The sequence below is a fragment of the Notechis scutatus genome, chromosome 5, assembly GCF_049901735.1.
Source record: "Notechis scutatus isolate UNSWTSFEM ecotype Mainland chromosome 5, rNotScu1.2, whole genome shotgun sequence".
Taxonomy (NCBI): domain Eukaryota; kingdom Metazoa; phylum Chordata; class Lepidosauria; order Squamata; family Elapidae; genus Notechis; species Notechis scutatus.
In genome coordinates, this window is record NC_142013.1 from 25,723,219 (window position 1) to 25,735,921 (window position 12,703).

Here is a 12,703-nt window from a genome sequence, read left to right on the forward strand (position 1 = left end):
CGGACATATACAGCATTTTCTTTTCTTTTTTTGCTTTGTTAAATCATTTGTTAAACTGCGACATAAAGCTTAGCCTTCTGGGGACACAACTTCATCCCTGACTCAGCCTAGACAGATCCTTCTCCCCAGATTGATAAGTGTCAGTATAAGGGAAGAATATGAAAGCTGCCTTGAACTTCTTGAAGGACAGGAAGAATGAAATGCAAAAAAATCAATGTTACTCCAATCCCAATACTGGAACGGAATAAAGTCTTTATTTAATTATCCACCAATCTATATTGTTTAGATAATTCTGGAAGAACACATGTTTCATTTGCCTGTGATTGCCTTGGTTGCTTGTAATAAACACAGCTTATCCCATCAGGCCAAGATTCTTTTGCATATAGCAGCTAGTTTCTACACATAAATTCCTGTCTACAGAAGGGCCTATGCTGCTGCACAGGAAATTCTTCTGACATGAGCAAAATTCTCCTAAAGCGAGAAAGTGGGATTTCTCCCCAAAATTTCTTCTTTACCAAACAGCTATTTTATGTTGAGTTGACCCTCAGCATGTCATATTTTATATATTATAACCAGTGCAGCATACACAGACTACTGTAGATAACAGCTGCAGCAGAGATTTGGAAGTCAAAACTGAAAAAGTTGTGTTAAGGAAGGACTTTCTTTTTATTTTTTATTTTTTATACTGTGCCTGCTTATATATGAAGCTTTTTAAACAGCATTATTTTTCTAAAATCATCAGGGGTAGGATTGAAATTTCTTAACAATCGGTTCTGTGGGTGTGGCCTAATTTGTGGGTGTGGCTTGGTGGTCATGTGACTGTCTGGGCGTGGCTTGCTGGCTGGGCGTGGCTTGGTGATCATGTGACTGGCTGGGCATGGCTTGTATGTAAATATTATAAATATTGAAGTAAATATTGAATTTTTTATTTAAAAAAAGAGCAATTTTTACCCAAAAGCAGGCAAAGCAGGCAGGCAGATTCAGTTGCTCACAGACTCACAGATTCACTCAGGGATCTATCTATCTGCAATCGGCTACCTGAGTCTGCACTGAAAAATAGAAGCTTTGGTCCTAAGGAAGGTTCAGCTCTATTTTTAGATTAGCTAGAAAGCAAAAATGCAACGATTTTCACTTTCTAGCTAATCTAAATCTTCGGCAGAGAAGAACAGCTGACGGTCAGGGAAAAAAAGGAAAAATAGCAACTTAGTAAGCAAGTTTGATGGTGAGCATGCCAGGTAAGGAGTAAGTGGGTGGGGTGGGGCGGAGCCAACCAGTGGTGCGATTTGCCAGTTCTTCGGCTGGTAGAATCCCACCTCTGGTCAGAGTGCGTTTTGCGTGTGTGTGTAGACCATTTCCCAAAAAACTTCAGCTGTGCCGCCTGGACAGCTGACAAGCACTGTACGCGGGTGCACAGCGTTTCAAACTCCTCTTCTTTTCTGCTTTTTCAACCTCAGCTATGCAGTACAAAGCAACTGAGGTTGAAAAAGCAGGAAATAAAGGACAGCCAAGAGCCCGGATGGATGCTGGGCCAAACAGAGCAGCAGACACGGAACCAGTTCCATGTTTGCTGCTCTTCAGAGCTACCGGTTCTATAGAACCAGGCTGAACCAGTAGCGTCCCACTCCTGAAAAGCATATATATCCTGTAAGACCCAAATATAGAAAAAGGGACAATAGAAAATAAAAGCATTTCATTTATAGATAGATTCTAAAAAATATTTTCTTTATAGGCCTAACTGGAATCTTTGTTGTTGTTCATATATAGTCGAGGCACTATTTTGTTACATATTGTTTGTAAATAGAGATATGATCTAGCAATAGTCTAATGTTAGAAAATGCTTTAACAGTAATAAGGGAAAGAGCTTGCTCACCTTTCTATACACTCTTTTACAATGGCAAAATTTCCATCTCCTATAGTCCGACCAACTTTATACCTCTCTGCTATTGAAGCTGGAACCTGGAAGCCTTCATCCAACACTTCTGAAAATAATTGTTAGTAAGCTTTATTTGTGGGAAAAGCAACACATATGTGACATATAACACATGTTTTACCTATACCTATACCTCTTAAGACAATTGAAACCATCCAGAAACTATTTTGCAAAACAGAAGAACCATGTTGCGGATACTGTTGGAAAGTTTTACAATATTAAATATCAAGTTTATGGATGCTGGACCCATTGCTTGTATTTCGTATACATTAGTGATCAATTCACAGACATACTACTTCATCTCAAAGTGGGATTAGTTCAATACAGCATAATTAAGTATCTACAAAAGACGTCTAACACTCAAACACTTATTTTATTACATCCTGTAAGCTGAGAGCAACACAAACTTGCTCATGTGATAACTTATATTTTTCTCCTTTTGTATAAAATATTTGGTCTTTTAACAAGTGTTCTCAATAATGCCACTGACAAATTCAACCTGGACACCAGATTCTTAAAAAACCTTCACAGTTAAATCAAGAGAGAGGAAAAAGAGGTTATATTTATGGTATTTTAGCAACCATTAAAAATTATTATTCTTCAAATATGTTTTAAAAGCTCAAGCCATATACCTTCTCTTAAATGAACCATGTTTAACTTTTTCGAATCATAATAACTCTCTTATTTTCTTTTAATCCTTTAAAATTCTGTTCTACAATCAGTGGGATAATTGAACTGTCCTGGCCAGATAAATTCTTATTTTGGTTTTGTTAAGCAGTTCAATTTGATTAAAGAGAATTTTCTTCAATAAATTGAGATATAAGGGCCACAACTCAGCCTCTGGGGAAAATCTAAGGGCTGCAAAACAGATGAGGCCACAGCACAGTTGTTAACAAGACAAGACTACATTTGGGGTTTTCTATTTTTAGCTGTTTAGCATGCCTATAATAAGGCTTACACTTACACACTATTTTCTACCTCAAAAAGCCTAGAAATTGTGCTATTTGTTTTCAGTAACCATGGAGCTATTTTATTTATTAACTTTACTGTGATTCTGGGCAGCATTCAATATGCAAAATTTAAAATAAAGCCGTGCAGTAAAAATTTTTTTTAGAAAGAAACAACTACCATCTCACAAATCAGTCAATCCAAAAGGAGTCTGACACCCATTACAACCTAAGGTTGGGAAAAGTACCAAATCCTGAGGGCACATTAAAATAAGGATAGACTGGGACTGTGCACACATTTGGAAGAATATCAGTCCAGAGGCCAGATGCTACATCAAGAGAAGACCTGTTTCTTGGTCCCATTGAATGTATTACTTATCAATGGGATCCAGAACATGCTGCTGAATCATATAAGATGGACAGCAACTGTGAAACATAGGTGGTTCCTCAAATAACCAAGTTCTGTGCCATGAAGAGCTTTATAAAAGATAATCAGCACACTGAAATGTACTAATGCAGCTTCCACAGTAAAGTGTTGCATGGACATAACAAGGCATACCTAAAGTTGCCTACAGTATGTTGCTGTGTTCTGGAATATCTGCACTTTCTGAGTGATCTTCAAGTGTAGTTTCATATGCAGTCCATAGCAATGATCCAAACACAAGGTGATCAAAGTTTCTTAGGGCTGCACATATGCGTGCAACTGATTAATTACCGTATTTATCGGCGTATAACACGCACAGGCGTATAACACGCATCTTCATTTTAAGAGGAAATTTCAGGAAAAAAATTAAATTTCTAAATAAAAACTTTGAAGCAAAATAAGGGTAGCTCAGAACTTTTTTTTTTATTAATATTATTACCACTTATAAGGTAAATCAGTGGTCCCCAACCTTTTTGTACCAGGGACCGGTTTCAAGCAGAAAATTTTTGCAAGGACGGGGAGAGAAGAGAAGGAGGTCGCTCTCTCGCTGCTCCACCATCCAAGGAAGAAACTGCTTCAAAGAGCGGAGAGCTTTTCCTGTCGCCGCAGCTATTCCGAGCGCCCGTTTCACCCCCACTCCCACCCCGCGCGCGCTTCAATCCACAGTGTCCCATTCTGCCTGCCTGCCTGCCTGCCTTAGTTTCTGGTTGTTTGGGAGCAGCTTCGGCTGAGAATAATAACTATTCGCCTCTTTTACTCAGCCGAAGCTGTTCCGATTCAACCATTAACGAAGGCAGGCAGGCAGGCAGAACGGAGCACTGCGGGCGGGCGGGCGGGCGGACGGGGTGGGGGTGGGGAGAAACGGGCGCTTCAGGGAAGCTGCGGCGACAGGAAAAGCCCCGCTCTTTGAAGCAGTTTCTTCCTGTGCTGGTGGAGGAGCGAGAGAGCGACTGAGAGAGCTGACCCAGAGAGAAGGACAGGCTTCGGTTGCTTCCTCCCTCCCCTTCTTTCATTTGTGTCCTTGATCCCGATCCCAGCAGCATTCACCGAAGGCTTCTTAACATTATATCGGCGATAACACGCACGACATCATTTGCCCCCTATTTTCAGGGGAAAAAAAGTGCGTGTTATACGCCGATAAATACGGTAGATGAATCTGTTCAAAATCTTTCCCAGCAAGTTGTCACTTGTTTATTCAGTAGAAACTGTGAGGCCAAGTGCAACCCCATTTAGGACTAAGGATGGAGCATATCAAGATCTGGATGGTCCAAAAAACCATAGCCACTTGGTTTTGTCAGGGCTGGGCTTGAGCTTTTTCCACATCCTTCTGACTCCTACAGATTTCAGACACAGGGACAAGATCCTGACAGAGTAGGCTTGCTAGCCTGGGATTGAAATATTCACTGAATATCATCAGCAGACTGATAATACCTGACATTAAACTCATCCACAAGGTAAATGTGATTTCCTGCACTTTTTAAAAATTGCAAGATGTTAGCCTGGCCAAGGTATTTGCATATATGTCCTGAGTTTGTTTGCTGATTTAAATTTGTTATAGCAACCTATTTCTGTAGATTTTGATCAACTTACAAAATTTTACAATCAGTTTCATAGTACAGTATATTATTCTTCCAACAGTTTACAGCTTCCAGCAGCAAGCTGAATATCTTTGATTACAAAGGCTATTGATGTATAGTTGGAAGCTCTGAAAGGCCAGTTTGGAGACCCAATGATTTTGAAGAAGGTCTATCTGTGTGGTCATTGAGATGACACTAGCTTAATGGCATAAAACCAACCAGCCAATTTATGAGTTCTCATATCTCAATTCACTTTCAAAAGAAGATATAACAAGGCAAATCTTCCCATTGGATAACTGAGAAAGAGCCCTGTCTTTAAGAAATTGGTTAATAATTTCTTCTTATTCTGAAAAAAATAGTGAAATAACCCACCAAAATTTTGACAATCAACATGATGAATTTCTTTTTTTTTTTTTGCAAACTTTATTGATTATACAGCTAAAATAATAAACAAACACATATACAACATAAAGAAAAAAAAAGAAAAAGGAAAAGAAAAAGAAAACGAATAAAAACGAACAATTCCATTATCAACAGTCTGTGGTTTCTTATTTGTTATCATTATTGGTGTCCTATTTATAAATAAGTCTTATTGTGAATGTGTAATTACTACCTCTATTACAATTTAACAATATTTACTAACATATTTTCTATTTTTGTTCTATCCAATCATACCAACATTGCCAGTTTTTATAATATTCTGATGATTCTTTATCCTTAAGTGCTAGGGTTAATTTATCCATCTCTGCACAGGCTGTTATTTTCTGAATGATCATTTCCTCTGTTGGAATGACAGCTTGTTTCCAACACTGTGCGAAGGCTAATCTGGCTGTAGTAAGAATGTGCAATATTATATATTTAGCTTTTTTAGAAAGTTGTCTATTCAATATCCCTAATAGGAAGAATTCTGGTTTTAATTCAATTTGCTCCATCATTTCCTCTAACCATTTTTTTATCCTACACTAGTATCTTTGGGTTTCAGTGCAGGACCACCACATATGAAAGAATGTTCCGTGTTTCTTTTTACATTTCCAGCAATTCAGATTCATGTTAGGAGACATCTACGCTATTCTCGAAGCGGGGAGGTGCCATCCATAAAACATTTTATAGGCATTTTCTTTATATGTTGCTGATTTTATGATTTTATTATTCCTGATCCAGACCTTTTCCCATTCTGATAATGTGATGCTATGTCCTATATTTCTACTCCAAGCTATCAAGTTGCCTTTGACTACTTCCTCTTCTAATTCTATCTCTAATAGATAATTATAGAATTTGGTCATATTTTTTTATCAGGACCCAGTAAGATTTTATCTAGTTGTTGTACCTTAGCATAAATTCTGAAATTTTTCTTATCCTGACTGTATCTATTTTGAATTTGCAGGTAAGCCCACTGGTCTACTCGTAGCCCTTGTTCTTGGAGATCCTGCCAAGATTTTAAAGTTCCTTGAGCATCCAGAAGGTCTTTGTATTTTATCATCTCAACATAATGAATTTCAAGTGATTATTTATCCCTAGCTTGAGATGAGATGCCTAACAAACTTTGTGAATGTAGTTAAGGGAGGTACAAGGGATGTTACAGGAGAGATTCCTATATCCAGGAAAAGGGAAAAGCACATGAAACAGTTTAAAGAGTAATTTACCCTTAATTATACTAGACAAAAGTTGTGCAGGAAAATTACTTGGCAGGGTTTCAAGATTAATGTCAGGAAGATTGATAATCTCAGCAAAAAAGAAAGCAAGAAACACTCAGATTTTGGTAAAGACCTGTATGATGTTAACGGTCTGCTACAAATAAGAATTTCTCTGGCAGAATCTCAAAATAGATGTTTGATGGAGTTCAACTTATACATCATAAGAAAATTATAAATAACATACACATGCTCACCTTAAACACTGGAAGAAGCCTGAAATTATATAGAATTCACTAGCAAATAAAAATGATTTAGCAGCACAAAAAAGGAGGAAAGGTTAAATGCAAGACCTCGACAGAATATATTTATTTATTTCTAAAGAAATAGCATTTTTTTTTAAAAAAAAAACTGAAGCATCCTTTCATTTAGTTGGAAATCCCTTTTTGCTAGAAATCCAGCCTTAATCTGAAACACTGCAAAATAACAGACCCTTCTTTTCCCAGTTTCAACCCATAGCTTCTCCCTCAGTTCCCATTTCTAGTTCTGCTTCTACCTTTTCAGGGGAATCAATTTTTCTCTCCCTAGAAAATTTATCTCCCTTTCTGGGCTACAGTATCAGTTGATTTGTGGATGAACAAGAATCATGCCTCACCTATGAATGAGGATTGTTGATGTCTGCAGTCAATGAAAGATCCAAACTAGGGTGCAGACTAACATTCACAATAGTTCAGTTCAGATGCAATTATTATATAATCCCTCATATTTGTAGCTTGTATACAAAAGGTTTAGGCATATCAATTAAAACCTATATAAACAATCTGAACTAGAAAGTTAACCAAACATTTTTTTTTTTTTGTCAAGGATATGTACTTTCATTCTTAGTATACGATATACTGTAGGAATATTTTGACTTTTGGAAAAAATGGAAAATGACTATGGAAGTACCTGATTATTCAGTAATACATAGATGCCAAAGACAGTTTAATACAAAACATCAATTCTGCCCTAATATTAACAATCTTTCTTTAACTTTTAGATGCAATAAAGCATAGAGACCTTTGTATTATCATTTTTCAAACAGAGAGGCATTTTATCTACTTATATTACCTTCACCAGGCCCATCGGTTTCATCCATCGAACTGCAGACTTTGGTAGAGGCTAGTGAGGTAGAGGAACCACTGTGCTGAGAGCTCTGAAAATATAGAATTGGATTAGATAAAGATAATTAAATATGGTTTCCAGAAAGCTAGATTATAACAAAAAGCATCTAGAGAGACTTCTTGATAGATGATCTGAAATGATTTTTTTAAAAATGCTCCTGAAACATTCTATTCCTGAATACTTTCAGAAACCATTTTCAATTTACTGTTTATTATGTAAAACCCACTATGCAACATTTTCTTTCCTTGTTAGCCACCTTACCATTTTTTTAACAATTCAGAACCTCTCTATTAAAACACTCATCATTGAAAATGTATTATTCTGTTTCTCTGAGTAATCCATCATTTAGGATTTGAGTCACCAGTACATGTTCTTCTGCTTTCTTACCTGTAAAGTTTGCCACATGAATGACTCTACACAGCAGAAAAGATGCTTATGCAAAAGGCCTGGAAGAAAATGTTAATGTTTCCCATGCCTTCTTTATAAGAGATGTGCCAAGAGCCATTAACAAATTAAAAGTAAAAAAGAGATTTTGTATTCTCCCCTAATTTGTGTATAGTCTTCTAATATCATTATGATATTTTCCCAGTTCTTGAACAATGCAACAAATTTTAGCATAAAATCTGGATATGTACCAAAGAAGCTGGTGGTCAGGAAGCCAACATCAGGCCAAGTAAGCTATTATTTAGTTTGCATTTCTGTTAGCTAGATCTTGATTAGGAATGAATGCTCTGTCTGTACTTATCTATTATATATTTAATCGGCTACCAATGTGTACATGTATTTTAATGTGAATGCCAGGGTTTACCATTATCTATTTCTCTGTTTGTATCAAGTATTCAAATAATGAATCATATGTAAATTAGAGGTGGTATTCAGCAGGTTCTGACCAGTTCTGGAGAGCCCATAGCGGAAATTTTGAGTAGTTTGGAGAACCAGCAAATACCACCTCTGACTGGCCCCACCCCCATCTATTCTCTGCCTCCCAAGTTCCAGCTGATCGGCTGGGTCTTCTTTTGTGACTCTGCACAGGAGAACGGAGCTGGAAAGGAGGTTAGTAGGGTGGGGAGGGAATGGGATTTTGCAGTAACCTTTCCCTGGCACTCCCACCAAACCATGCCCACAGAACCGGTAGTAAAATATTTTTGAATCCCACCACTGATGTAAATGGTTTCATAAATGTATTTGCATCCTATATATGTATACATATAGTGTGTGTGTGTGTGTGTGTGTGTGTGTGTGTAGTACAAAGGGTGAAGTAAACCATATATATGTCGTTGGTTTGAGCTCCGAGCGTGGAGATTTGGTTGCAAACGTTTCGTCCCCATTTGAGGAGACATCTTCAGTGTACTTTGGATTGTGTCTGAGTCCTGGTCTGATTTCAGGTTGTATGTTTGGATGGTTGTAGTTGCTGAATCATAGTCCTTGATTTTAAGTACCGTCTCTGTGATGTAAATTAGTGCTGGTGTTGTTCGGATGTCTTCTGATGATGTCATGGTCTGGTTTCAGGTTGATTTGGTCGGCTGCATGTGATGTGGTTGGCCGATCAAATCAATCTGAAATCAGACCAGGACTCAGAAAGGTATTTAAAGGCTAGTGTTCCCCCAGACAAGCACAATCCAAAGTGCACTGAAGAAGTCTTGTCAAATGGGGAGAAAATGTTTGCAACCAAATTCCTATGCTCGGAGCTTGAACCAATAACATAACTACCAACCCGAGCTACTAATATTCAAAGACACTTCAAACCATATATATAGTATACTATATTTATTTGCTAAACACATTAGATACAGAAGCCTTTTTGCAGACTTCTTCAGATCTTGGGTTTAATAGCAGCTTCATGCCCCTTCCCTTTTCAAAGTTTTTCATTTGTATATTTTATTAACATATCTTCTTTATTATTTTTATGGCTAGCTCACATAACTGTATATTCTTTCAAGAGGCAACATAATACTTAAGCCTGGACTGAAAAGCTCCCCAAACCACAGAGATTTAAAATTGTAAAGTTTTCTGTATCTATTTGCTACCATCTAGTGGTATTTCTAAGGTTCAGAAATTGTAGTCCTAATAATAATGCTTCTTATATCAAATCCCCTTTGTTTTACTAAATAAGGATATTATCAATAGATTCTTAGCTATAAGGAATCAAATTATAGATTTTTTTTCAACTAATTAAGGAACAGAGGCAATTATAGTACAAAAGAAAGTAAAATCTGTTCAATGTATACTTACTGTAATCTTTTGACCCCTTTCTTCTAAGAACTCTTAGAGTTACATTCATTACGCCTTAATCTCTATAACTGATATGACTAATTTCTTCATGTGAAAGGAAAATTGTACTTATCACTGCCTTCTTGTTTCTTAATGATAATTCTGAACTAACTTCATCTATTCAACATACAATATTAACAGATGGCCGCCAACATGTTTCTGGGAACAGTCCATGAACTTCAGAATGCTCCCCAGTGGCCAAATAAGTGGAGACAAAGAGTTATTCAAGATTCATAGATAAGTTGGGAATATACAGGCCTGCAATCTTACCCAAATGCAACATATTCTCCAATTTGTTATTTCCAAACCTAGTGGCCCAAAGACTGAGAGTTCATAAAAGTTGAAGTCTAACACACCCAAAGAACATCAGGTTGAAAAATTATCTACTGCTCTGATACTTCTTTTATAATATTTGTAAGAGATAAAACAAGTGAGTATCCGAGCATCAAATTCTCATGATAGTAATGCACCTTTCTTGGTTTTGCACAAAGAAAACAGACATTTTCTGCCTGATGGGGACAGGGTGGGAATGTATCAAATAAATTGAGCATTTGTATGGAAAGTCTATAGTAAAATCCCAGACAGAAAAGACATCTGATATTATCATACAGTAAAAAGACATAAATTTCAAGTTTGAACATATTTATATCTGTGCTTGCTTCAATACATCAAAATATTATTAAACAATCTGTAGTCATTTATAATGGTGATATAGCTTTATTTTATTTAGATCACTTTACAAAATGGACTTCACAGATTTTTAATCTTAAGGAAAAAAAACTGAATACCATTTAAAAACCAAACAATTCTATGATCTTTGATTTCAGCATATAGTTACTTTTCAACAGTATTAATAATAGAACAGAAATACACACTTTCATACAAAGCTCTTTTGATTTTCTTTAAAAATATGGGATTATTTAAATACTAACTCTATACCCGTGCTTCGCTATGAAACTATGTGATTGGGCTTAGTTTTTTGGGAGGAAAATAATGGGGGGGGAGGGGGGAATTGTGCCTCTGCCAACCAGCATCCATCAGTATTCATCTGGCTAGAGTCCTGTCAGTGTGTGAGAGAATTGAGGGCTGTTTGGAAAATGAAGCAGTATTTGCTGTGTGAGCAAGAAGGAGACAGCAAGGAGCCTGGGCATGGCTTAGCTCAACTGTTCTGTACTAAAGCTGGTTGCTGCTATGAAACTAAAACTGAAACAGAAACTCATCTCTGCTTGTGTTTTGCATTTGGAACATATATTTTTTCAGGTGGGGAGGGGCAGTAGAACTCCTTAGCATCAGAGTGTGTTAATAATAACATACAAAATACTAATGCTCATTGGTATGGTCATTTTGAAAAATCCTTTCTTAGTGAACACCTAGAAGCCAAGAGGAACATACATGCCAAATTTCAAGTTCATAGACTTTACGGTTGTTGAAGATTTTATGATGATGCATGAATGGTATTTCACTTTTATATATATAGATTGACACTGATCATTGACTCTTATAACAGGCACATGCATGTCTAACATCCAAAAAACATAATCTATAAAAATATGATTGTTTTCACATAGAATCATTGAATTGGAAAGGACCTAAAGGGTCATCAAATCCAACTCCTGGTATAGTCTAGGAATCACTGCACCATTCCTAATATATAACAATGGAGACTCTGAAATTCTCCAGTGAATGGGAACACACCCCTTCATATGGGAATTTATTCATTAATTGATTAATATCTCTTACTGCCAAGAAATGGTTCTAATATCTAATCTATATCCTAGATTAATATCATTCCTTTCGTTCTTGTGTTACCATCTGCAGCAAGTAAGAATAAGTCCAAACCCTTTAAAATGCGATTTAGTGTAGCTCATGATTATTGTTTAATTGTTTCCTCCAAGAGACAAAGAGTATTGCTTGTCAATAAAGTTATATTTCGCCCAGAAAGTATACAGAAAATTTGTATTGAAATTTATCTTAGAGAATAGCTTGTAGTTTTCAATTCTTTTCAGATAGTTACAAAAAATAGCTGTATTTCGTTCAAAAAACCCATAAAAAAATAAATTTACCCCAAAGTGCAACTGAAAACCATTCTCATTCAAGGATTCAGGAAAAATGCTTTTGTCCCTAAATAACAAAATTTGTATTAATTTATAATATTAAACAGACAGAAAAGAGCATAAAATAAGATTAATGTAAATAGATTAGCAGATAATTTTCTCACTAGTTTAAAGCAGATAATGGAATTTGAGAATGTCCCTGCTCAATAATAGTGTGATGAAGGATAAACCAAAGATAAACGATGTGGATTATTAATGTATTCAATAATATTTACACTGTGAATTCCACTGAATTTGGTGGGATACACAATTACATTTACATGTAATGGCAGCTTTAGCATGGCAAGGCCAACTTTAATTTAATGTTCTATTATTCTTCTAGATAGATTCATAAATTATCACCCAATGCATCTTTGTGGCTGGGGACTTTTCTGGAACCTATTCAAATCATACCAGAGATAGGAGCAAACAATATTTAGCCACATAACATCCTGTTTAAATTTTAATGCTTCCCCCCAGGAATAAATTACTATTAAAATTAAATTCTTACGGCATTTCTGAATCCCTTCATAAGTGGATTACTGCCTTCCTGTCAAATAGGCAACAAATAGTAAAAATAGGAAACTCCCTATCAAACCCTCCACCAGTTATCAGCGGCATCCCACAAGGGAGCATTCTAGGAGCCACACTCTTTACACTCTATAT

The 12,703-nt window shown here is 36.3% G+C and overlaps 1 protein-coding gene across 2 annotated transcripts in view; it reads right to left on the reverse strand.

The window, feature by feature from the left end:
* Positions 1–12,703, reverse strand: part of DCLK1 (doublecortin like kinase 1) — a 172,182-nt gene that overhangs the window by 41,566 nt on the left and 117,913 nt on the right. For both annotated transcript variants that reach the window (XM_026681879.2, XM_026681878.2), the window contains exons 7-8: positions 7,620–7,704; positions 1,871–1,979 (exon numbers count right to left, since the gene is read on the reverse strand). In XM_026681879.2, the coding sequence (XP_026537664.1) occupies positions 1,871–1,979; positions 7,620–7,704 (194 nt within the window). The remainder of the gene's footprint in view (positions 1–1,870; positions 1,980–7,619; positions 7,705–12,703) is intronic.